Below are 25,573 nucleotides of genomic sequence, written 5' to 3'. Positions count from 1 at the left end.
TATTATTTTTTTATTATGTTAGTCACTATACAATACATTATTAGTTTTTGATGCAGTGTTCCAAAATTCATTGTTGATGTATAACACCCAGTGCTCCATGCAATCCAAGCCCTCCTTAATACCCACGACCAGGCTCACCCATCTCCCACCTCCCTCCCCTCTGAAACCCTCAGTTTGTTTCTCAGGGTCCACTGTCTTCTCGTGGTTCATCTTTCCCCCTGATTCTGCCCCCTCTTCATTTTTCCCTTCCTTTCCCTAATGTCCTCCATGCTATTCCTTATGCTCCATAAGTAAGTGGAACCGTAGATGATTGACTTTCTCTGCTTGACTTATTTCATGTAGCAGAATCTCCTCCAGTCCCATCCAGGTTGATGCAATAGCTGGGCAGTCATCCTTTCTGATGGCTGAGTAATATTCCGTTATGTATATGGACCACATCTTCTTTATCCATTTGTCCGTTGAAGGGCATCGCAGCTCTTTCCACAGTTTGGCTATCGTGGTCATTGCTGCTATGGACATTGGGGTGCATATGGCCCTTCTTTTCACTACATCTGTATCTTTGGGGTAAAGACCCAGTAGTGCAATTATTGGGTCATAGGATAGCTCTATTTTCAACTTTTTGAGGAATCTCCACATTGCTTTCCAAAGTGGCTGCACCAACTTGCATTCCCACCAACAGTATAAGAGGGTTCCCCTCTCTCCGCATCTTCTCCAACATTTGTTGTTTCCTGCCTTTCAGTTTGTGCCATTCTAACTGGTGTGAGGTGTTATCTCAGTGTGGTTTGGACTTAAATCTCCCTGACGGCTGATGATGATGAACATTTTTTCATGTGCCTGTTAGCCATCTGTATGTCTTCATTGGGGAAGTGTCTGTTCATGCTCTGTTTTTCAAAAGGAGCACTTATCCGCCATCGCGCATGGGACACAGGTGTCAGGTACCATTTCACTACCAAGATGGCGGAGGACGCTAAGAGCGCCTGAACCAAGGTTGCTCTGAGCTAACACATTTCCCTCTTGAACCGCACATGCATCTCATAATGTGACCTGGTGGTTCCCACTATTGGATTATAAAATTGTTTTACTTCTCCTCGGCATAAAATAAGGTGGGTAAACAAATAAAGAGGCAGTCAATTAAGATAAATATGGCAACGTCACAATTTACTGGCCAGAGACACATAATCCCAATGAGCCGAGCGTCGGGTTGAACAGCTCTCTTCCAGTCATGGGTACGACTGGACAGCTGATCCCGGGTATCAGAGCAGATGGTTGCCGATACCGTCCTTCATGGCACACTGGGTTGAACGGCGTATACTGTTTGGCTGATGCATGCTTTTTCTCAGGGCACTTGAGTGCTGGAAAGGTTTAGTGTTGACTCCGGGGGCAAGACTCCAAGGCCCTTTCTTACTACTGCTGCTCCCAGTTTCTGAGAAAGGACATGTCTCCATATCTGAGATGCCTTTGTAGGGGGGCGTCAGCAGCATCAGGGGCTTAATTCTCCAGGTAGTCGGGTAGTCAGTGCCCAATGTGGCATCTGCACCATGGCCTGGAGGGAGGGCCCTACTGGTCTTTATGGCATTGATCCTGGGAGGGGCGGGGTGGAGAAGGGAGGCTCAGTGCATAAGGCATCCTAGAAGTAGAAAGAAATGAAGAGAAAGGGAAGCCGAAGCTCTCAAAAGTCTGAGCAAGGGGTGGGAGTGGGAGAAGAAATGAGCAAAAAACCTCTCTCAAAGATATCATTTGGTGAAATAAACAGCAAAGTAACGTGTGGGGAGAAAAGGGTAAGGGGTCCTGAAAATCCCATTCTTGGAGAGTCCCACTGTGCTCCGTGCTGAGTCTAATGCACTACTTTAAACACACACACACACACACAAAACAAAACAAAAAATCCCCAAAACCGATCTCCCCATCCACCCCTAGAAAGCACACAAACAACTCGTATAGAATGGAGATCACACGAACAACACTATCCGTGAGAAAAGAATAAATGACCCACTTAGGATAGGTCTGTGCAGCATTTCAAACCCCTGGGGTACCATTTCGTGAACCAAAAGAACTAATTTACCAAATGGGTCCCCAGGGCCTGGAAGAACTGCTGTTCTAGCCACCAAGGAGCGGTTCCTTCTGTCTCTCCCCATCAGTGTCTCTGGCCAAGAACGAAGGGCCTGGGGCTCGGAGGGACACGGGAGGTCCCTTGGTGCATCGGGGCACACAGGGAAGAGACTGTGTTCGTGCACTGGCGTGAAGGGCGATAGGGAAGAAAAGGCAGATGTGTTACAATCAGACACACCTGGGCCTCACTCTGGTTCTGCACCTGCTAGCTGGGGCCGTGTGAGCAAGCCTGAGCTTGCGGCTTCTCCTGATCTGCGAAAGGGGATCCTAACAACCGCCCTTAGTGTTGGGAAGATTCAGCCTTGGCTGGTGGAGATGAATGGATGAGCGCAGTGGGGTCACGGTGACACCCGAAGGATGGGAGCGGCCCCCTCAGCCCTCGCCGCCCCCCTCCTCCTCTCCAGGCCCTCCTGATGGTGTCTACATCGCTGATCACATCTACTGAGTTCTTCCAGGCACCAGGCACCTGGCCAGATGTTTCGTGTGCGGTGGCTTATTTACTTCCTTAACACATCCGCGAAGTAGGTAGTCACATCGACCCATTCTGTTACTGGTGAAGCTGGAACTCGGGGAAGTTAACTAACTCTGCTCATGTCACAGAGCGAGTAAGCGGCAGGGCTGGGACTCGAACCCTCGTCTCACTAACTCCAGAGCCTGTGCCTTGACTGTACTGTTGAGCTCAGAGAAGAGTGAGATCGTTGGTGACGACCGTTAGCATCGTCCTGCCAGTGCGCTGTGGGGAGGGGGCTTCCCTGAGACGAGGAATTGGAGCTGGAGACCCAACGGCTGGAAGCCTTGACCGCGTTCTCTTTAACCTTCTTGAAGGAGCCTCCCCGAGACTGCTGTGTCGTGCTGGAAAAATACCACAACGCCCAGCCCTTGGAGAGAGCCAAGACCTGAGACGGCAGGAGGTCTGGCAAGATACCTGGTGGTTGGGCCGGTTCTCTGGGGAGTAGGGATGGTTTTCTGCAGCTGGACCTGTTTGTCTCAGGCTTCTGCATTCTCCCCGGCTGCTATTACTTGTCACCATCACACAGGTCAGGACAGAGCCAAGAGCCCAGGCCATGGGGCACATCCCTTTGTAAGCCCTGCAGTACACCACGTAAGAAACATCAAAAAAAAAACAAGGAACATTCGAGAAGGAAAAAAAATTACATCGCTAGGAAGAAGTAGAGGCTTCAGGTCTGGATGTTTGTGTGTATGAGTCCATGGTTAGTAGGTGCATTGATACTTACCTAGTCCATGCATGGGGGCATCTGAATTCTTTTTTTTTTTTTTAAAGAATTTTTTTTTAAGAGTTTATTTATTTATTTGACAGAGAGAGATCACAAGTAGACAGAGAGGCAGGCAGAGAGAGAGAGAGGGAAGCAGGCTCACTGCTGAGCAGAGAGCCTGATGCGGGACTCGATCCCAGGACCCTGAGATCATGACCTGAGCCGAAAGCAGCGGCTTAACCCACTGAGCCACCCAGGCGGGGGGCATCTGAATTCTAAGTGGTTATGGAAGGACTGTTTGCAGGTGGAGGACACGCAGAGATGACTGAGCTGGTCATGCTAATGACCATTAGCTCATGCTCATAACTGTGCTCTGTGCTGATTGTGTGTGTGTTGGGGGGGGGGGGGGCGTACAGATGCCTGTGCATACATACCTTCTCACTTATAGTTCCAGGCTATTTCCCTAAATCCCACGGTCCTCTGCCCTGTTGTCCCCTCCCAGTGTCTTTCTTCTCCATCCCATCATTTCATGACTGTGGATATGAGGGTGACTAACGGCAGCAGGGGAGCATTGCCAGGAAGGGACGATAGCTTTGCCACTGGGGCTCAGGGCCTACACACTCCCCTCGATGTCCACGGTTCTGTCCCCTTCCTGGTCTCATCCAGAGGCCCAAGTTCTGAGTGCATCTGGCTGAGGGATGCTTTGCCCTTTTCCCTAGAGCACTAAAGTGCTAAAGTGCTAAAACCCACTCAGCCAAAGTAAACTGCGTCAATGGACAAAAGATACAACTCCTAGATTGGCCGGGATTTGCATATGACAATTTGAATAAACAGAGCATCCGTCTGCAGGGAAGGAGGGAGGGTGATTCCCTAGGGACTCTCAGGTGGAGGAGGGTGGGAAAGACAGGACAGACAGCAGCCAGAAGGGAGGAAGTGGGGAGCCCTTGCAGACATTCCCGGGGTCCACAGTGCACAGGCACGCACAGTGTGCTGAGAGCACCTGCCCCAGCTGCCTGGGGCAGGGAGTCCCAAACTGCGCACTCCAACAGACACTCCTGGGAAGCTTGTTGCACATGCTGATCTGGGGCACCTCCTCAGAGGTTCTGGTTCATCGGTCTTGGGGCTAAGGATCTACATCTTAACAAAGCTATTAAGTAAAGCGAGGGTAGCGAGCAAGGGGAGAGGGGTACACGATGAAGTCAGAGGCCAGGTTGCCCAAGACCACGAGGTCACTCTCAGATCTAGAGCTTAGGAGGTGCCCCTGCAGCAAAGGTCCAGTCTGACAGTCTCTGGTGCTGGGGACACATTAGTAGGATGATGGGTCATTTCCTGAAGACTCTGCTTTTCATCCCTCCCAACTCCTTCCTGCCTCGGGTTCTGTGTTTCTCCGTTCACCAGTAGACAGCAGGAGAGCTGGGATAAATGACCCCAATGATGCCTTCCAGGAGCGGATAGCCTCATTTGGCTGCAGGGTGGGCCAAACACATACACTGGGTTTCCTGGGACAGTTCCGATATATGCCACTGGTCCCAGCTTCATTATTTATAACACCCTCTTTCACTCTCAAAAGTGTCCCAGTTTGGACATTAAATCATAAGGTCATTCTATTTATGGGAGAAGGGAGGTGCATAGGACAGGGCTGTCAGCAATGGGTTAGGCTCTCTGCCTTGGTTCTTATCAGGAGTTCTCTTTTCTCTGAGCGAGGATGCTTTTGCAGACTTTCCAAAGTGCCCAGGTAAACGTTGAAGGGCACCCAATGCACATGGCGTAGTCTGCTCAGGGGCTTATTCTGCTCAGGAAGACGGGGCACTCAGCGAATCCTGGCAGGGGCTGGTGAGTGCCCAAGGGCAACCAGTGCACTGCCTGAGCTTTGAATGGGGTTTGGCAGGTGGAGAAAGATGGCAACTGGGAACACTGGGAAACGGGAGAGAGGAGCCCCTCCCCCACTTTTATATGTGTCTCCCAAGAAATGAGCTGTAAAGCACATCAGCCTACAGATGGGCAAAGGGGGCTTGCAGTAGGGTGTTAGGTAAGGGGGTGGGGACGTGGATTCTGTGACCATTTTGTTACCCGAGATCACCTAGGGAGGGGCGGTGGCGGAAGTTGGGGGGTATACTAGTAATCTTTTTGGTTTAAATCTAAGGGAGGCTAGCGGGTAATGGATCCCAGGCCTTCTGTCTGAGATCTGGTCCTTTTGCCTGTGGGTGAACATAAGGAGACACAGCTGGGAAAAGCCCCCCTTTTCATGTCAAGAAGCGATCTCTCAAAAATGAAACTCTTTAAAATCCTAGGAGGCACCCCAGGAGTTTCTAACGTGAGTTTCTTGACATTTCAATGGTCGTATTACAAAGGGGAGAAAGAGGAGGCAGAGAGAAACGAGAAGGAACTCAAGGAATGGGTGTTTGCTTTCTGTTTTCCTTGTTGGATTTTTTTGTTTTGTTTTGTTTTGACTTGATTTTAAGATTCTGGTGGGTGGGAATAATCTCACCGAAGAGGAAAATGAGTAACACTTGGTCATTTTGTTTACTGTATGAACACGCTCACACATACTCATTTGCAGAGGGCTTACTATGGGTTGGGTAGCAAGGATGCAAAGACAAATCATGCGTGAAAACTGACCTCCCTCCTTCCCCCACGCCGAAGCTGAAGCCCTCGGTGAGCTCTCCAGATAGAACTGCTCCTGTTTGTTTCCTGGGAGATCTGGTCCTTTCTTGTTCCTAAGACACCTCCCCCCACCTCCTTTTATTGCTATTTGCATCTGTGCTGACTTTTATTTTTATTGAGGTAAAATTCACATAACATCAAAGGAACCTTTTTTCTAAGAGTGGGAGGGGCAGAGGCAAAGGGAGAGAGAGAGAATCTTAAGCAGGCTCCACACCCAGCACAGAGCCGACCCAGGACTCGATCTCACAACCCTGAGATCATGACCTGAGCTGAAATCAAGAGTCAGATGTTTAACTGACTGAGCCACCCACGGGCCCCTAAAATGTACCATTTTAAAGCAAATAATTCAACGGCATTCAGTACATTCACGATGTTGCACAACTACCTCCACTTCCAAAACATTTTATCACCCCAAAATGAAACCCAGTTCCATTAAGCAGTCATTCCTCATTCTCCCCTTCCCCCAGCCCCTGGCACGCACATCTGTCTGGATTTACCTAGTCTGGCTATTCCATAGAAATGAAATCATGTTACCTTCTGTGTCTGGCTTCTTTCACTCAGCAGACTACTTTCGACCTTCAACCACACTGTGGCAATGGTCAATTGTCAATGCTTCATTCCTTTTCATGGCTGAGTAATAGCCCATTGTATGGATATACTGCCATTTGTTTATCCAGTCATCTGTGGTTGGACATTTGGGTTGTTTCCACCTTCTGGCTATTGTGAATTGTGCTTCTGTGAACATTTGCCTACAACCTTTTGTTGGGGGTATCAGTTTTCAACTCTGTGGCTCTATACCCAGGAGTGTGATTGCTCAGCCATATGGTAGTTCTGTGTTTAACTTTTTGAGGGACCACCAAACTGTTTTCCATAGTGGCTGAACCATGACAGCCCCACCTTTTGAGGACTCACAGTTAGGTTCCTCCATAATTTAACCAAAGGACTTCAAAGAACTAAATCCTGATTTACAGATACACCAAGCAACCTAAGTTCCTTGGTTGGTCCAGTGGGTCAGAATTCCTGCTAATGAGACTTGGGTCAGGGGTTCAATCCCCAGCTGACCAGTTAGCTTGGTAGAACAGACAATGAAAAATTGTGTCTGCATTCACACGTTCCGCCAGTACTGCCTTGCCCTCTTACAAAAGCTTGTTAGTGGCCCTAGGGGGTTGGAGCAAGAGTGGGTTTTTATGGTTCCAAATAAAAATCTAGCGTCCAGGGCACAGTGGGACTAATTGGAAATCAGATGACTGCTTACTTCCGGTCTCCCTTTCACCTGACTTCTGCGGGGCCCCTTGGGTCAATCGCTTAACCCCCTCCCCAACTCAGAGCTTCAGTTTCTTCCTCTCAGAATTCCGAATCCTTACTCCAAAGAGATGATAGTGCAGCCTAAGCACTTTGCACACAGTAGGCTTCCTACTTAGTAGATGCTGATAAATTTCAAGGATGGGCACCCTCAATCTGTGCCAGGGCTCCCCACCAGTTTCTGCAGTGGGCTCTGAGCTACTCTGCGAAGCAGACTGAGCTCCGGGGGTGCACTATTGTCCTCAGGGTTACATTGGCTGTTTCAGATTGTCCTATTTGCATGGAATGAAGCTTGCTATGGTAACAAGGTCTGGTGGCTGGAATCCAGGGCCCCAGTGAAAAATGCAAAGCCTGTACTCTGCGAGAAAGAGGAGCTGGATAGGTTTATCAACTTTAAGGTTACCTCAGTTCTCCTTTTAAGAGGGAATGGGTAAACTGAGGCAGCAGGGCCTCCACACTCTCTCTCCTCCGGTAGGAGGAGAAAGAGAGAAGCCCCTTGGATGCCTTCCGGTCTTCTCTCCTGGCCTCCTCCCTTTCGACCCCCAATATTTAGCCCAGTCAAGGAGCTTAGGACCTGGCTAAGGCCAGCCTTCCACCTCGGGTGCACATGTGGGGGTTTGGGTCTGTGGGGAGGCCAGAGCCCCAGTGGCCCGCCCTGGGGCTAGATAGAGAGCTCCTCCCGGGAAGGGCACACAGTGCAGGTTGGGGCGGAGGTGCCCGCGGTGGAGATGCAGTGGGGCGGAGAGTGAGAGGCACCCAGGGCACTAGCTCAGCTCCCCGCTCGCTGCACATTTCCTACCCGCATTTTAAGGAAGGCAAAGCTCCACTCCCGAGATCGAGCCAGCTGCCCCCTCCCCCCAGGAGCTCCATCCCCAGTCCCCTTCCGGGCCTCTTTGCCGAGCACCCCTCTCTCCCGAGCACCCACCCCCTTCCCGGCCCCGGCCCCGCGCGGGGAGCCTGCTAGCCGGGCGGGGGCTGCCCCACCGTGTCTGGGAGGGGACCCAGGGCCCGCCGTGGAGCAGGCGCCCCCTACCTCTCGCCGGGGGCGCCACCTCGGCCCACTCGCGGCCGCCGCCCGCCGCCCCCGCCCCCCAGGGGGGTGTGTCCCCGAAGTGGGGGGCGCGGGAGGCCGAGGGTGCGCCCGGGTCCGGGGAGCGGGCCCCCTCCGGAGCGCGCGGCGAATGGTAGGCTCCAGAGAAAGAGTGCCGGGCTGCGCGCGGTCCTTCTCCGAGCCGAGCGGCGCCGGGGTCTCGGCGATCGCTGCTCCTCCTCCTCCTTCTCCTCCTCTTTCTCCTCCCCCCCCCCCCCCACGCCGCCTCGCTACCGCCGCGGCTCCGGCTGGAGGCGCCGCTGTCATTCCTGCGCCGGAGGAGCCGGCGCTGCCGGTGCCTGGGGGTCGGGGCGCGGGGGAGCCGGGCCGCGGGGGACCCAACAGGTAGAGCCGGGGGTGCCCGGCCGCGCGCCCCCCGCGCATCATGCAGCTCTTTGTCACCTCTCTCGCCCCCAGGCCAAAATCCTGAGCATGATGGAAGACAATAAGCAGCTCGCGCTCCGCATCGATGGGGCGGTCCAGTCGGCCAGCCAGGAGGTGACCAACCTGCGAGCCGAACTCACGGCCACCAACCGGAGACTGGCGGAACTGAGCGGCGGCGGCGGCCCCGGCCCGGGCCCGGGAGCGGCGGCCAGCGCCTCGGCGGCGGCGGCGGACTCGGCGAACATGGAGAACCACCAGCACGGCGCGCAAGGTAGGGCTCACCCGGCGCCAGGGGCGGAGGGGAGGCGAGCGAGCGGGACCCGGCCGGAGGTGGCCGGGGACTCGGAGCCTCCACGCCCCGGGGCGAGATCGCCGCGCATCGCGGCTGGTAACCCTTTCCTCCCGGCGGTGGCCACCGCTGCCGCGCTGCTGGGAGTTCCAGGCTGCTGTCATTAAGGAAAACCCCGGCGCAGTGTGCACGGGTTCACACGGTCACACCGGCCGCGGCCCGCGGGAGCCATGCGCAGCCGGCGGCGCCCCTCCCGCGGCGGAAAGTGCCCTTTAGGTGGCACACAGCTCCCCGGCTCTGTGGGCAAACTTTTTGTGTCCGGGCCTTTGCCCCGACCCCCGGCAGGGATGAATGCCACAGCTCTCCCCCCAGCCCGCCGCCCCAGTTCCGAGGGCTCCTTCTCTGGGGAAGACTGTCTCAGAGTGAGCTCCGGGCTCCGCTGCCTCGGTTGGGGTCGAGGATTGAACCGGCTTGCACTTTCTCTCCGCGGATGCCAAACCCCTTGTCTCGATTGCATCTGGACTTTATTTTCTTCCCCTTTGAGATCGCGCGGACAGCGGCATATATCGATGCTACAGTAGTAGATGGTCTGCTCAGCAGGGAGTTTAAATTTCCAAATATAAACCCCGAGAGCACTTTCCAGGGGGAAATCTTAAACCTCAAAGGCTGAGTGATGGGCTCCTGGCGAAATGAAGGCTTAGACGGTGGGTCGCAGGGAGCGGCTGCTGGAAAGGACTCTTTGCACTTTGGAGGAGGAAGGGGGAGAAAAGACAGCTGGACCGTGTTGACATTGACAGTTATGCAGCCCTGAAACCCCGGGAGGGCTGAAGGTGGAGGAAGCATCCAAAAATGCCCTGTTTGGTTTCTGTGAATTGAAAAGTCCAAGGGTAGACTGGCTTTTCAGTCTTTTTTTTTTTTTTTTTTTTGGCCTAATTGCTCTTTAAGAAATGGTATCATTGATTATTAATATCATTCGATTAATGAACTGAACTGCTGAAATCCCAAATCTGGCAGAGAAAAATGATCCAGTCTAGGGGGCCACTTGTATAAATATGTCACTTGGTGAAGTATGAGGTACCAATAGCTCAGCGGCTCAGAGGAATTTTCTGGTTTTGTTGTTGTTTCAAGAGCTTCTAAGTGTTGCGAGAGAGTGTCTGTGTTCCTGTTAATGCCTTCTCCCATCAGTTTCTTTTGCTCCTTACCTCCCCGGGGAAGGTGTGCTTTTCGTGTTGCGAGGTGTTAAAAAGCCTGCACGTTAGTTTTATGCGGAATTCTAAGTCATGTTAACTTGGTACTTTGGGGAGTTGGTCAGAAGTCTTAGGAATCAGGGTGGGAATTTGGGACCAAAGTAGCCATGACGTAATGATGGGAAGGTGTTTTAAAGATGTTACTTGCTGCAGTTTTCAAGGTGGGTAGCTGGTTGTTGTGTCATTTATCCCTTGCGCTGTCGTTGTGTGTGGAGGATACTCTACGGTGGCATCTGGAGGGAAAAAAAAGGGGGGGGGCAGCAGGACTGCGTGGTGATGCTTTGTTCTTTATAGGTTCAGGCTCTTCCAACATTTAAGAAATCACTAAGAACTGGCATTCTGCTAAGAATCAAAAGCCATGCTAAGGAGCCCTGAACAATGCTGGTTTATTTCCCACTGTCTGCCCCCTTTCCTCAGCCCAGGAAAAGTTAAGTGGCTTTCATTTGAGTCCCAGGTCCAGCTGCAGACTGAGCACGCTAAGGAGGTCAGTACGGCGCTGATCCGCGCACCCGACTTGGACACTGAGACACTTAGCTGACGGTCCAGTTGTTGTAGTGAAGCAACAGTGGGCGGTCCCCTTCTTCTCTTTTCCTACAAAAGTACCCAAGGCTGTGGACATGACTTTTGGATCTCTTGATAGCCTTCAAAACTCCCGAGACCAGCATCTCCCTCATGCTCCTAGGAGTATGCCTGCCCGGGTTATTAAGCCATCTGTTGGAGTGGGGTGGGGTGGGATGAAGGATTGTCTTGATTTTTCCCCTGGGTAGCCTTGGTATTTTTCGACACCTTTCCCAGGGGGAATTAGTGATTTTATAATCAGAGAAGAAAATGTTAAAGGTTTTAACTTAATTGTTGACCACCTAGCCCTCTTAAATTGATGTGAATTCAAACCAAGGTGATGGTTGAAAAGAAAACAAGCCCCCCCAACCCATAATCCAGTAGAACATCATTTACTTGAACTCGACAGGAATACCCCAGTTCAGTACTTTTTACATTAGTTGGCCTCTGCGAATATTTTCAGTTTTGTTTTTATTTTCTTGTTTTGGTTTTCTCTCATGACCTGTGGCAGCATTCTTGCCAGAACAGAAACCCTCTGTAGGCGTGTTCCAGTGGTTTCTTCAGCTGGTGCTTTCCTATTCCTAAAGGAAAGCATGGGATTCTCCCAAGTTAATTCTAAAGCATGGTCTGTTGGTTTCCTCATGCTTCTTCGTAATACAAGTCAAGCTTGGCTCCTGGGGGTTAATGACTCTTCCTCCGAACGCGTCTTCTGTTTTAATTTTGTCTGTGTTGGGGAGATTAATGGCCCCAAGCCCTAGGACTGTTTGGTGCTATTGAGTTGTCCTTTTTCAAATCAAAGTTTTGAATGAAATGAGTAGCTTTCAACATGCACCCGCAGAAGTCATATTTTACTAAAGGGCATTATGCAGATTAAATGAATGCTAATGTACTTTTAATAATATTAGCACAAATGGTTACGGGGAAGAGTCACTCTTGCTCTCCCTGCCAAGAACTCGTTAAATCTGTTTTCAAATTTGGGGTTAAAAAAAATTTTTTTTTTTTTTTTTTTTAATGAATTACACAAGCACATTGATTCACCGTCGGAGTTCTGTTCCGGCCATGGTACCTGACCCTAGGTAAGTTGACGGGAGAACTTGGGTTTTCCTAGTTCTCCTAGTTAATGCGGTGTATCATTTAAACAAAATATTAACTTGGTTGGTACCCTGGGTGAGCTGGCTTGGTTGCTATGTAACAGAGTCTAGAAAGTGAACTGGCTGAAAAATCTGGGCTTTCGACACTTTGCAGGATCTTCTTTCGGAATCTGTGTTGAAAGAACACTTGGCAGCCGGCCCATCTCCTCTCTCCCTGCTTCGAGTGAGTTGGGTAATCCCTAATGAGGATCCCAGCATCCCGTGCAGAGGGCATCCAGGCGGGGTGGCACGTTTCACAGCTCCCAAGTCGCCTCTAGGGTTGGGGGGTGGGGGGGGGGCTCAAAACTGCCTTTGACAGGTGGACAGAAGGAGCCTCGGAAAGAACAGAGCCAAGCATTTGTTCCAATTTGTCTTGTTGTTGGTATCCAGAGAACGGATTTGTTTAAAGTAACATTTCTAAGCTGTTTTCCTCGGCGTAACATCTCTGGAAAATGTGTTTAAAATGCTTGCTGTTCTTTGAGGGGAAAATATAGCAGTTTGTTTCCCTGAAAATGTTTTATCTGGTGAATGACTAATATTAGATTCAATTGGTTGCTTTGCTATGCGTAGAATAAAACAATTAAGCTCCATTGTACGCGATTCAAATAGGTGTTAACTGTACATACCGTAAAATACTTGTGCCTCATAGGATGTGTGCCTACTGCTATCAGTCTGTTGGGTTTTTATTTTTTAAGGAAGTAATTGTATTTCTATGCCTATGCAAGTGAGAGTGCTGATCGCATCTTTTTGGGGGTGTTGAGGACTCGAAGCCTACTGCATTTGTTAGGACGGGGGTTGAGAAAAGGGTCTTTCTCCTATACTTTGGTCCCCCACCCCCAAACTACTAGAACCCTTCCATAAATAGATGTAAGCTTTATTTTTTTCTCCCTAGGCGCTAACACAGGCTGTTACTTCCGGTCTGACTGTTTGTATCTAGCATCGCTACAACGGTGGAAATTCTGCGGCGAGGTATGAATTACCTCCGGACTGAACTGAGTGTGTGAGCCGTTTGTAGAGATGCTAGATACTGTTGCTGTGCAAAATAAGTTCTGTCTTTTGGCATCCCCTTCCCAATTCATCCTACCTGTGCTCTTGTTTCCCCAAGTAGACTTTCATCTCTTTTTTTTTTTGAGAAAGGATTTTCCAGTGGTAGAGAAGATGGAGCAAGATGGGGTGGAGTCTCGAAGGTCACCTTCTGTTAGCTTGCCCCCAGCTGACGGAGCTCGAGTCACGTCCGTCTTGGTTTTCCAGCTGTATCAATGAGCTGAAAGAGAGGTGTGTCTTTTCCTAAGCTGGTAGGCTGTCATGAGATGGGACTTCAGAGTTCTTCCCGAAAACCACCACGCGTGGAGAGATTACTTACAGATCAGTACAGCATGGTTGAAATTAGTTATTGATTGGCTATTATTTACTGTCTTCCCATTGTCTTTGGAAAATGTCTGCGGAGGACCCCCGAAGTCAAGTTTCTGGCTCTGATTAATTCCATGCTTCCAACGTTTCAGGATTTATGGAGGCTTTTCAAAACTCCTTTGCTATTAACCCGAAGTCGAAGCCAATCTGATTTTTATAGTAGGAGCACTGTCCCATATCGTCCCAGAGTAAGACAAGGCTTGTTCTCCCCATTCCTTTACGCCCCAACTCCCCAAGACCGCTGGCACTTTTGAGGAATCCTGTAGGTCATCATTTGTGACTCGCTGGCTGCCAGTGAGCTTGTGGCAGATGGGCCTGGCGGGTGGGGTGTGCTGGTTGGAGTGTTGCCTGCTCACTGTGCAAATCATGTGGGGCCCAGCAGGTCAAGCTTAGGGTCCTGGCCATGTTCATTGCCTATTGCCTGTATTTATTCCTGAGTTATATAGCTAAGGAAAGTGAAATCAACATCAATTCCCCAGTTCTTTTCAGACATTTTCTTGGGTTGGTTTGTGTGAGGTTTAACGCTTGGCTTCTTACCCCATGCCATCCATCAGGCAAGAACGCCGAGGCCAGGGAATGGATTTTTACGTGATCTTGTACATGAAATTAGTCTGTCCCATTTGGGCTGGGTACCGGGGTCAGTAACACGTGGGATGTTGGGGTGTCACCAACAGCACTCATCACCGTGTCTCCGTCATCTGAAATGCAGGCAGAGCCAGTGTAGGCAGGATCACTTAGGAAAAGACAGCTTCCCTGAAGCCAAGAGAGTGACCATCCATTGGGGCAGATTGTATCTGACATTTCACAGCACGTAAGAAACCTGCTGGCCCATGTCACCATCCTCAGGGTCCCCTGCCATCCCCAACTCTACTGTGAAGAAGCTGGAGGAAGGCCAGGCCAAGAGATCCCCAATGCAGTTGGATGAGACCAGAACATTCTTGCTTGTTGGACGCAGCTCAGATCTAAGTAAGTGGTGGAGTCCAGGTTGTGCTCTGTGGCCATTCCTGCTTCGCCCTTGGAGTCCTGAGCTGCTAGAAACATGAAAGAAGCTGCACAGACTTTTAATGAGTTTGGCAAGAACAACTGTTTGGGCAGGTGGCTTCTGTGTGGTGGGGAATCATTGGTTCTCAATTTGTTTTGGTATCTTTGTTAACTTGGCCTTGCCAGACCTTTGGATCAGACTTCTGAAAAGCTCCCGGCCCCTTCTCCCTCTGATGAATTGAGACCAAAGCATGAAAGCTCAGATGGGGCTGGTTAACAGGCCATTCTGCAGGCAGGGCACCCCCAAGTGCTCTCCTATGAGGTGCAGTTGGGCCAGGAGGATGGCGGAGAGTGGGAGAAGGAGTTGCCTCGCCCAGCCCCTGCCCCACCGTCTTCCATCAGAGCGAGCACTGGAGTAGCTCGGGGGGTGTCCTTCTAGTACCAGTACTGTTTCCGCCGCGCAGATGGCTTGAAGTGATATGAATCGTGAAGAGTGAAGTATCCTCTCGAGGAAGGTGGGTCCACAGCTAATATTTTACACTTGACTTTGGTGCGGCATAGTGGTTCTTGGAGCTCTCCTCTTGAGTATATCACCAAACATTAGGCATTCTGGAACCCTCGTGACACCGTGTGATTCTCGCCTGGCGGAGACTTCAACGTAGGACTAAATGAAAAGTCGTTTCAGTGCTTTTGTCAAACTTTTCAATAAGCAAATATCAGGTGTTGTCCCAAGTGCTTCACACACGTCATCGAATCCCATTCCCAATGAGCTGACAACTCTAACGTCCGTTTTTCCGAAAAGGAAGCTGGGACCGGGAGGGTTGAAGTCACATGACATTGTAATGACTCCGATGGCGCTGATGACAGCAAGCTTTGATGTAGTCTCCACTTGGAGCCACGTATACTGTTCCAAGAACCTTCCTGTATTAATGCTTTGAATTGATGCGTTCGGTCCTCGTAATGACTTAGGAGGCAGGTACCCTTCTGGTACCCATATCATGTATAAGAAAACAAAGGCAGAGGAATGATGCGTTACTCCCACAAGGGTGTTCTGCTATTATTTGACCAAGCTCTGGCTCTGGAGCCCATGCTCTCGCTCATCCCCCTTTGATGCTGGCGATCGCTCGGTTGATGGTGATGGAGCCAGGATTCCAAACCCACCAGGTCGCTCAGCTGCTTAAAACTGGGTTTTCTCCTAAGTCAGAAGCATCCTTTGATTTGATATGTCGAGAAGGTTGAGGGAGCTGTAGGCTTGTCTCTCTTCTTGAGTATTACTTTCCAAGGCTGCTTGTAATTTCTGAGTCTTTGTGATGAAATCATTGACTGAGAATGAGGGGAACACCGAAACCTGTCACTTGGGTGTGAAATTAGCTGACAAAGAGGGAACCAGTTCCTGCTTGCAGGATCCACAAGCCAGGGGTCACTTGTCACCAGTGAAAAGAACCATCTGATCCTGGGCTTGGGACCTCCTGCTTCTGGACTTTGCTTTCTCTCTCTTGGGAGGCATGAGTCCTGGTGAAGCTGGAATCTTGTGGTCTCCTTCTGCAAACACCTGTGTCCTTCCCTTTGCCAGCTTCCCTCCCTGTGGTCTCAGGAGCCTGCAGTTGCCCAAGACCATGCCCAGCAAAGGACATGCTAATATTTTACAGATACTTTTATACTTGAGTTTGCCAGACTCAGCAGCTTTGACATCAAGGGCAAGAGGATTCTTTGCTGGGCAGGGAGGCTGCTGTGTATACTGTGGGATGTTCAGCAGCAGCCTTGTCCTCTGCCCACTAGATGCCAGTAGAACCCTCCACACCCCAGTTGTGGAGACCACAAACATCTACAGAAGTTGTCCCATGTCCATGGGGGACCAAAACGGCCCCCGGCTGAGAACAGCTTTTTATGTCAGGCAGTAGGGGAGACCAGGTTGTGAGTCTCGAATGATGGCTGCATGAGAACAGAGTTTTGTCTGTTTTCGGCTCCATTTATATAGCACCTAAAACATTGCCTGGCACATAGCAAGGGCTCAATAAATAGTTGTTGAATGAATGACTGAACCCATGATCGATCGCAATTACAGCATGTGAAATTTGGTCTGCTTATTGCATTACATGTGATATCAAAAAGAGCACTGATTTAATAATCGAGGACTGGCATTGAGCGTGTACTTGCCATTTTCCAGGTGAGACAGTTGAGGCACAGAAAGGAAGGTTACGTGACTTGCCCAGTGTCACGGAACCAACAAGTGGCAGAGCCAGGATCCCAGCAGAAGTGAATGTGACTCCGGGGAGTGCCCACTGGCTTGACCAGTGATGCTGTACAGCTGTGCATGGTTTCTCCCGTTCTTGCCCAGGAACTCATTTTCATTCTAAAGCTGGCATTGTGGCAATTATAATTAGGATCTGCGTGTCAGACACTAAGTCATTCATCATAAATCCTCAGAGCCTCGCTGTATGAAATATGCTTTGTCACCATAGAAAGGAAGGATTGGTGTCTGGCCAGAGGTAAGAGGGCAGAGGGCAGACTGAGCCTTATTCAAATGTGAGAATCCCGCCCACATTTTTTTTTTTTTTTTAACCAAACTGCTGGGCTTTGGCTCTAGAGTGACCCAGAGAGGCCTTGAACTTCTTTCTTTTCTGTGAAAGAGGATAGTGGACCCCTCTTAGTGGGGGTTTGAGTCATTAGTAGGAAAAGCGATGCTCCCAGATCAGAACTGGGGAGCGGGAAGCCCTTTTGAGATCATTCGAGAGTTGTAGGGATAGCAACACCTGGAGTGTGATGAGCCCTATCTGGCTTTCCCAGGCATTAAGGATGCACTTGACGGAGGCTTTTCCGTCTCATTTCTCTATCCCAGCCCATGAGGTCATGCGATCACCTCCATTCTATAGATGAAGAAGTTGAGGCTTAGAAAGGCTAGGTTGCTTTTCTAAGCTCTGGAAAGTGGGCATCTGCTGAACAAACAGGGCATTGGAACGTGGTCTCAGCTGACCCTGGAGCCCACCTTGCCTGGTCTCAGCTGACTCTGGAGCCCACCTTGCCACCGTGGCGAGAATATGGCAATGCTGTGTCTCAGAGTGTAAAGACGTGCCAGTAGGATGGTTTTACCTTTTGCTTACACTCTTACCTCACCCACCACCCCCCTTCTTCCTTCTCTCCTTCCTTTCTTCTTCCTCTCTTCTCTCAGTGTCCATCAGTCTGACAGTTTGGGCACATAGCTTTGGGGACCGCAGATTTAATAAGATATGGACTAAGTTATCTTGGAGCTCATGGTCTAGTAGTTGTGACTGACATGGACACATAATTACATTTTCTAATAAAGGCCTACACCGATGTAATGGCAAAATAGAGAAAGTGACAAATATAGACGCCTTCACAGATGTGCATGACGGCGGTGAGCGTGATAAAGCCATGCTGCGAAAATGCATCAGTTTTGCTCCTAAAGGTTAAACTGACCGTGAGAGATTATTAAAAAGTACGACTTTTTTGGATAGATTGGGATTGGGCACTACAGGGAATAGCTTTGGGCTGGGACCTGCTTCCCCAAAGGGCATTCCTTACGGAGAAGGAAGATGTGGATGATGCAAGGCTTGGATCTTGAATAACAGCTTTCTTTTTCTCCAAAGAGAACGAGAAAATATATGAGTTTCAGTGCAGGTATAGCCCTTCGTCTTTTAGAAGAAGCTCACTCTTCGTCTCAGCCTCCTGGCCAAGGCTGGGGCTTCTTGTCAGCTGCCACAAATGAATTAGTTCATTTTCTTTGATTAACGTGGACTTTTTTTGTGTCTTTGTTTAAAACTATTGAATGTGGTGTACTTGCTTTAATTCAATAAGTACATCTTGGAACATGGTGGGATTTATGTCTCTCCCCCCAATCTCCACCCCCGGTCTTGCCATTTGAAATTCCGTGCTCACCATTTCTTGATGATAGTTAGGGATGAAACTTGGAAACTTGATACTGACCCCGGAGAGTGCCGTCATGGTACCCTAGAGCATGACGAAGAATGGCTAGGGAGAACGGACCTGTGATTGTATGGATATTGATGATCTTTATTAATGTGTTCATCAAGTAGATTGTTTTTCCTGTTCCTACAAGATTTGCTGTATGAAGTCAGAAAAAAATGGGAATATTTGAAACCTCTTTAGTTTTGAGAGTCAATAGAAAGGCCATGCCTGGCTGCCATTTTGTGGAGGCTATTGGCCCGTTAGCTAGCAGATGTGTTCCAGTCACTCTGTAATCTGATGTGGTACCAGGCAGCCCTGCTGAGGCAAGGAGGTACATTTAAGTCTTTTTTTTTTTTTTAAGATTTTATTTATTTATTTGACAGACAGAGATCACAAGTGGGCAGAGAGGCAGGCAGAGAGAGAGAGAGGAGGAAGCAGGCTCCCTGCTGCGCAGAGAGCCTGATGCGGGGCCCGATCCCAAGACCCTGAGATCATGACCTGAGCCAAAGGCAGAGGCTTAACCCACTGGGCCACCCAGGTGCTCCGGTACATTTAAGTCTTAATGGAAGTCCTGTGGAGAAGGATCATGATCCCATGGTTGGCTGTTCTACAGAGCAGGCCATTATCATTGGCCAATAGAGTGAACCTCGTTAAAAGTTGGCTGGTCAACACATGGGTTGGTTCCACCATAGGATAACACAGAACACACCCCCAACACCTTCAAGGTATCACCTTGCCTCTAAACCAAAAGCTTGGTCTAGTATCCTCAGGCCACAAAGCCAATGCTTGGTCCCGCTTTCTGGGATTCCACTGCGTTTATCCATTCTTTTCTTTGTACCCAGGAGGGCACCAGGGAAGCACTTAATTTTATCACTACCCAGATCTTCACAGTGTAAAAAGACATTCACAGGCATTGTCTCTGTGGATTCTACCACCTGGCCCATATGACTGAATTGAGGTAGACACAACAATCTATTTCTTAAGTAAGGAAACTATGGCACAGTGATTTAAGCTGAGTTATTCAAGATTATTGAGCTGGTCATTGAATTAAATTCGCCCCTCTATCTCCCGTTACATGGTGGTTACATGGTGCCAGAAGAGGGCTGCCTATGGCTTATGATTGGGTGAGATCGGACCTTGCCTTGGCCACTCCCTCTTGGACATGGGCTGCCCTGTCCTAGAAGGCCCAGATGGTGACACCGTCACCCCAAGCTTGTCTTGGCCTGCTCTGAGCCCCCAGGTCCACCCATGGTGAAGGATGATTAAAGTTTTACAAATGACTTATCTTCTCAATGCCTAAGCTTAGAGCATCTCTTCCAGCTTCCCTGTCAAGCAGTTGGGGATCTAGAAACCAGGGCAGGGCTGTATCAGGGACCTTCCCATCTTTGAATGAACTCTCCTTTGGAGCAAAAGTTTTTGCCCCCATCACCACAGTCACTTGGGATTTTTGAATATGGGAAGTACATCTGGGTAAAGTCCTATATGGTCTTAGTGTCTGGATGTGTGTATTCTCCAAGCGTTGGAGGCTGGATTTAGCTGCTTCCGTAAATCTGCCAAATTTCTGTCTTCACTGTCCCTGAAGGGAGACTCCATTAAACCTTCAGGGTCTCTTTCATTAGGGCCTTTAGGTTGATGTACCACCAAAACGTGTTGGTTTATACTCTCCACCTAGTGTACTGATAACGTTGGTGCATGTTTTCGCTTCTGCTGTGGCCGCAGCTCTCTGCATCGTATGTGGACCTCCTGCTGCTCCAAGTTCTTGCCTTGACTTGAATCATCTACGGACCAAGGGGCAAGCATGTGGCAGAAAACTCAGGGAAAATCAGAACAGGGTATTTTGCATCTTAGAGGAACGGAAGACGGCGTCCGCTTGGAGGTCTCTAGTGCAGCAGACAGGCCAGCTGATGCAACGCTTGGGGTCCGATCTTGGTTTTAATTTCAGCGTGACGAGGAACATTCTCTATGGGCTTCCCAAACCTCTGACAGCAACATAGCCATAATACACCATTGAACTTGACTTTGAAGACATAAGGAACTCTAGAAAAGCAGAAAGTATTCTTCAGGACCAAAATGTTCGGGTGCTTTTGAGTTATAGATTTATTTTAGGGTGAAGTGTTTAAGATTCCGCCACTACCAGTAGACACTGTAGTTGCTGGTTGCATGCATTCACAGAAGCATTTCCGGATTTGGTCTGGAGTTCACCTTGATACCTGCTCTGTGGCTTGGATGATGGTGCTGGTGTAGGATGGGTCAGCTTTTCCTGCCAAGCACCCGACAGCAAATATTTTAGGCTTTGGGGGGCATCGGGTTTGTGTCACAGCGGTTCAGCTCTGCTGTGGTAATGGGACAGCAGCCATAGATGACAAGGAAAGGAAAGGGCGTGGCTCCGTTCCAATAAAACTGTACTTATAAAAACAGGCGGCCCTCTGGCTGTTAGTTTGTCAATCCCTGAATTTGTAGTTCTCCTTCCTTTGCCTTCTGACCTGTTTACTTCTAGTGCCTTCACAGTGCTCAGGATACAGGAGGAGATTAATAAATGGTGATTGAATGAGTAAGCTAGTGGTAACCTCTGTGGTTTGAGGTGCCGTCCCCTGTGTTTAGAGATCATTATTGATCTTTAAAAAAGGTCAGTATATAGCAGATATGTGGGTTTAAGGGAGTGAGACAGACCCGATCCAGATCCTGGTGCTAGGACTTCTACGTGGGACCTTGTGGCTCTCGGGGTCTACATCTAGAACAGGAGCCTGCTAACATCTGCTTTAGAGAGTGACTGGGGTTCTTTCATGCAGCGTTTCTCAGCCTTGGCACCAATGACATTCTGGGCCAGAAGATTCTTGACGGTGGGGGGCTGTCTTGTGTACTGTCCAATGTTCAGCAGCATCCCCGGGAGGTCTCTTCTACTAGATGCTCGTGATGCTTCCATAGCATGACAACCAAAAAAAGTCTTCAGGTGATGCCCGTGGCTTCTCCCTGGGTGGGGAGGGGGAAATTACTCCCTGGGTGGGCACCACTGCTTTGATGAAATAACACATAGGGTCCCTGGCACAAAGCTCGGTAGACTCTGGGATTCCGCGGATAGATCTCTTCATTATTAATAACATATTGTATTATTGAACGCTGAATTCTCCCACCTTTGAATGAAATTCTCTTTATTTCCCCAGCCGATTTTTGTCTCCCAGAGGCAAGAGTATTTTTGTTCTACACCCCAGGTCTTTTTCCTGATATTTCTGTGTTGCCTAGAGGCCCTGCTCCTAGGAGGAGCTAAACTTCCCATGTTGTCCTTTGAGTGTGGTTTCCAGTTCTTCTCACACACATGTAACTTAGACTTGTATTTGAGGTTGTGGTCAGTATCCAGAAATAGCTCATTTAAGAAATCATCCGGATGTCTGCAACATGAGTGGACAAGGAGGTTTAAGAACTGAAAAGCTTAACTCACAAAGGCTGGCAGGCTGGGGTAGGAGGTTATACTCAGAGGAAACAGGTAATGTACCCCAAACGAACACCAACAAAACCATCTCTTCCCTACGGAGCATGTGCATGCTTCTAACATTAGCCAGGGGCCAGTTTACAGTGGTTTAAACTTCAGCCAACATGGCTGTTCCATACCATCAATTTTCTTCTGGATTTAATGATTTTGCTATCCGTATTCCCACTGCAACAGTGATTCCCAGTTTTTATATGTACCCTTGTTAATATTGGAGAGAGAGAGAGATTTTTCTGAATGGATGAGTTCTGGCCCCTAACATTAGCAGTTGTAATTTTTCTGTGTATTTCAAAAAAATACATAAATGCGTAAGAGTGCAGTGAATTCTGCAGCTTGGTCAAATGGAGGCTGCTTCTGCATCTGCATAAGCTTAGCAATGACGGTGCATATATGCAAGAGAAAGGATTCATTCTGTCCACGTTAGAGACCTTAGAGCACGTTAGAGACCTTCAGACTTTCTCTAAGCTGCTCCCTCTGGTCACCCAGAGTCTCTGTGGCCCACAGGTCGGGACCTGCTCTACCAGATGCATCTGGACATGTGTTCAGTCCTGTCTACTGGTCCTCAGTATTGCCATGTGTGATAAGGTGCCTGAGAACCGCCTTGGAAAATGAGGGCTGCTGTTCCAGAACTCTGACTACTTCGCCGATTTTAAAGGATCCTTCTTCTATTCCTCAAGTTTAACTCTGCCTCAGTGTGACACAATCAGATTGATCTATGGTTTAGTCCCTTGACTTGAAGAAAAACCCTCCATCATGTAGGCAGAAATTTCTATAGTAACTTCCTGGCATGAATATTGGAAAGCACCAGTTACAGTCAGAATAGCAGAACTGGCCTTAAACTAGATTTCGGGCAATATGATTTGATTGGCCAACTGCCATTGCTAACTAGCGTCATCCTGCCCCATCTCCAGCGAACTCCTAAAACCCCTCAAGCATGTGATCCATCATATCATTTTCTCATTTATGCCAGTGCTGGATAATGGCCTAATCTCTCCAGCAGCATTCAGATTTATTACAGAAGATGGCATTTACAAAATCACTTCACTGTTCACGGCAAACACCCTACGCGGGTGTGCACGTTCTCACTAGAAACCCTCCTTTTAACCGTGGTTTATAACCTGCGATTCAAGTCACCCGGAAAACCCAAGTACACGGTTTCCAGTTCTTTCCGTTTGTGTTTGGCTCATGTCTGGCTGGTGGGCCACCTAGGACGTAGGAGCGAACATTAGAGAGGGGCAGAGGCGGCCAACCTTGCGAAGGACGAGAGCTGTCCAGTGGAACAGGGTCAGCCCTGGAGCCTGGATGACCATCCACTGGGCGTGCAGACAAAGAAACTCCTGCACTGGCGTCTGGAAGTTCAGGAGAAAAAAAATAAGAGCAACAGCAGGTATCATCTGGCTGAGCAGAATCCTCCCTTTATTGTGTTTTCCATCCAGATTGGCCGTCAGAGGGAATGTAGGGTTTCGCAGCCACTGCAGGCCATCCTTTGGGTATGACCTAGCGGTATGAGGAGACGCAGTGATTCCTGGAGAAGGGCCACACTGGCTTTCGCCGTGGTGGCTTGTTTGCACATACCGAGATGCCCACACGAGTTTGGTGTTCCAAGTGCAGGACAGAAATCTCCTGAGCCTGTTGCCTGGATGCCTACCCTGTTCGCAACACTTCTTAGCCGTGCGAGGTGGGCAAGTTGCCCTGCAGTCTGGTTCTCACTTTCCTCCCAGGCTCGACACCGACCCCGACATCCGTGCTATTGAAGACCACGGGAAGAGGGTGTACGCCAACTGCGGGGCATAGCACCGAAACTTGCGACTCCCTCCCCAGGAGTGTCGTAAAGGTCGTAAAATGGGGGCCGTAAGGGTCGTAAGTGGGTGCCGCGAAGGCGCGCACCTGCGCAGCAGCCCAGCCGGTGCCCGGTGGGAGACTGAGTTCATTCTTTTTGTTAATTTGTCCAGTTAGCATTTATTAAGCACGTGTTCTTTTTTTTTTTAAGACTTTTTATTTATTTATTTGACAGAGAGAGAGAGAGATCACAAGTAGGCAGAGAGGCAGGTAGAGAGAGAGAGGAGGAAGCAGGCCCCCTGCCAAGCAGAGAGCCTGATGTGGGACTCGATGCCAGGACCCTGGGATCATGACCTGAACTGAAGGCAGAGGCTTTAACCCACTGAGCCACCCAGGCGCCCTAAGCACGTGTTCTGATGGACGAGGCACGTGGTGGGCGCTAGGGATACCGGGACAAGTAAGGTGCTCGCCTCTGCTGGAAACCGGAGGGGGAAGGAGCAGCAGGGGAAGGGCACCGTGAGGGACTCCAGAAGACGGATGGTAAGCCTGACTTAATGACTGAGAGACCAAAGACGAACACAGAGGGATGGCCCAGCCGCCACAGTGCCTTGCGATGCCAGCTGTGTGCCCATACACATGGGCCCCGTCCCTCCCACCTCCATCGGCCACCACTGATAAGAGGCATCCTAGACAGTCGCTTAGGAGCTGGGACGTGGGGTGGGTCAAAGTGAGTGCATCGGGCAAGAAGTCTCTCCCATTTTTAAATTCCCACAACTCGTGAATTTTCACATCACTCAGCCAGCGGGTTCACTTTAAGGAATGTCTTGGAGTAGACCGGTTGTTTAATTTGAGGAATATCATCTTCCCTGAATTAAGCAGGACAATGTAAGCCCGTGATTTTGCAATAGACGTGTATGAGTAGGAGAGAGGGACTCGGAAATGGGTGGAGAGAACAGGGAAGCCCCAGAGAAAAGCACTCATGTGGGCTTATGGAATCACAGAGTGTCTGCACTACGCTGGAAGGGACATTGAAGACCGTCTCATCCAGTTTTTATTTAGCAGCTGGGGAAACTGAGGCCAGAAAGCTCCAGTGAGCTGACAGAGTCCCTATAGTGCTCTGAAGCAGAGCCCGGGCTAGAGTGGGGATGCTGGCTTCCCGGTCCAAGGCCTGTCCCCCTGATCCAAGGCATGTCCCCCTGATACACAGGTGTCAGCATCCATCCTTCATGCATCATAAACACGTCCTTTCTGTGCCCTCAAGGAACTTACATTCTGAACCGGGCAAGTGGGAAACAGAAGAGCCAGGTTTGCGGTGTGGTCTTGTTTTCCAGTGAGCATAGAAGAGGGTGGGGGAAAAAAAAAACACAAGCCAGATGCCCAAATTAAAACACTAAATTTTCTTGGAGTTTATGTGCTCCGAGCAACGTAAATAAAGGTGAACGCTGGGCCACTCTGCCCATAAATCAGCCTCAGCCAAAGGCTCACTCAAAGTTCGTTCAGGTATTTCAGCCCATCATCCATACCGCTTGGCATTTCCAAGATACAAGGGGGAGGGTTCCATTTGTCATCCTGATTGTCCTCCCCTGGGCTTTCTTGGAGCGGCAATCTCTCTGTTGCCTTTTGCATGAAATATTCAGCTCAGGGAAAGAAGCGGGGCATTTCAGTGCAGGCGGGAGACACTTAGGAAGCTGGTTTTCTGCCCTCATGGTCTCATTTGCATTTATTTTGCTCCTGACCATTTGTAATGTAGTGGTGGGTGCCCATCAAATAGCTCTTTGCTCTTCAGCCGGCTCCTGAGGGGGCTGTCTGGGCTGTCTGTTACAGGTTCAGGGGATAAATAACATGGCCTGTACCTTGGACCATTCAGTTGGTGTCATGAGTCACTGAGGACATTGTTTCTGTCCTGTCTCTCAGGGTCACTACAAGACAACACCCTCTGTTGTGTGACCACCTTCCTTTAACTGAAGCTGGATTCCAGGACTTAGTGGCTGCCCCCCACCGCTCC

General features: G+C 49.7%; 1 protein-coding gene across 4 annotated transcripts in view; it reads left to right on the top strand.

Moving 5' to 3' along the window:
- Positions 1-25,573, top strand: part of KAZN (kazrin, periplakin interacting protein) — a 1,041,121-nt gene that overhangs the window by 603,317 nt on the left and 412,231 nt on the right. For 2 of the 4 annotated variants that reach the window (XM_045999723.1, XM_045999754.1), the window contains exon 3: positions 8,797-9,034. In XM_045999723.1, coding sequence (XP_045855679.1) covers positions 8,797-9,034 — 238 coding nt within the window. Of the gene's footprint in view, positions 1-8,448; positions 8,474-8,657; positions 8,675-8,796; positions 9,035-25,573 lie in introns of those variants that run through there. The other 2 variants (XM_045999727.1, XM_045999731.1) reach the window with 2 other exon arrangements.

The sequence above is a fragment of the Meles meles genome, chromosome 1 (genome assembly GCF_922984935.1).
Source record: "Meles meles chromosome 1, mMelMel3.1 paternal haplotype, whole genome shotgun sequence".
Classification (NCBI taxonomy): Eukaryota; Metazoa; Chordata; class Mammalia; order Carnivora; family Mustelidae; genus Meles; species Meles meles.
Note: the sequence above shows the minus strand (reverse complement) of the source record. Positions and strands in the feature narration are given on the sequence as shown.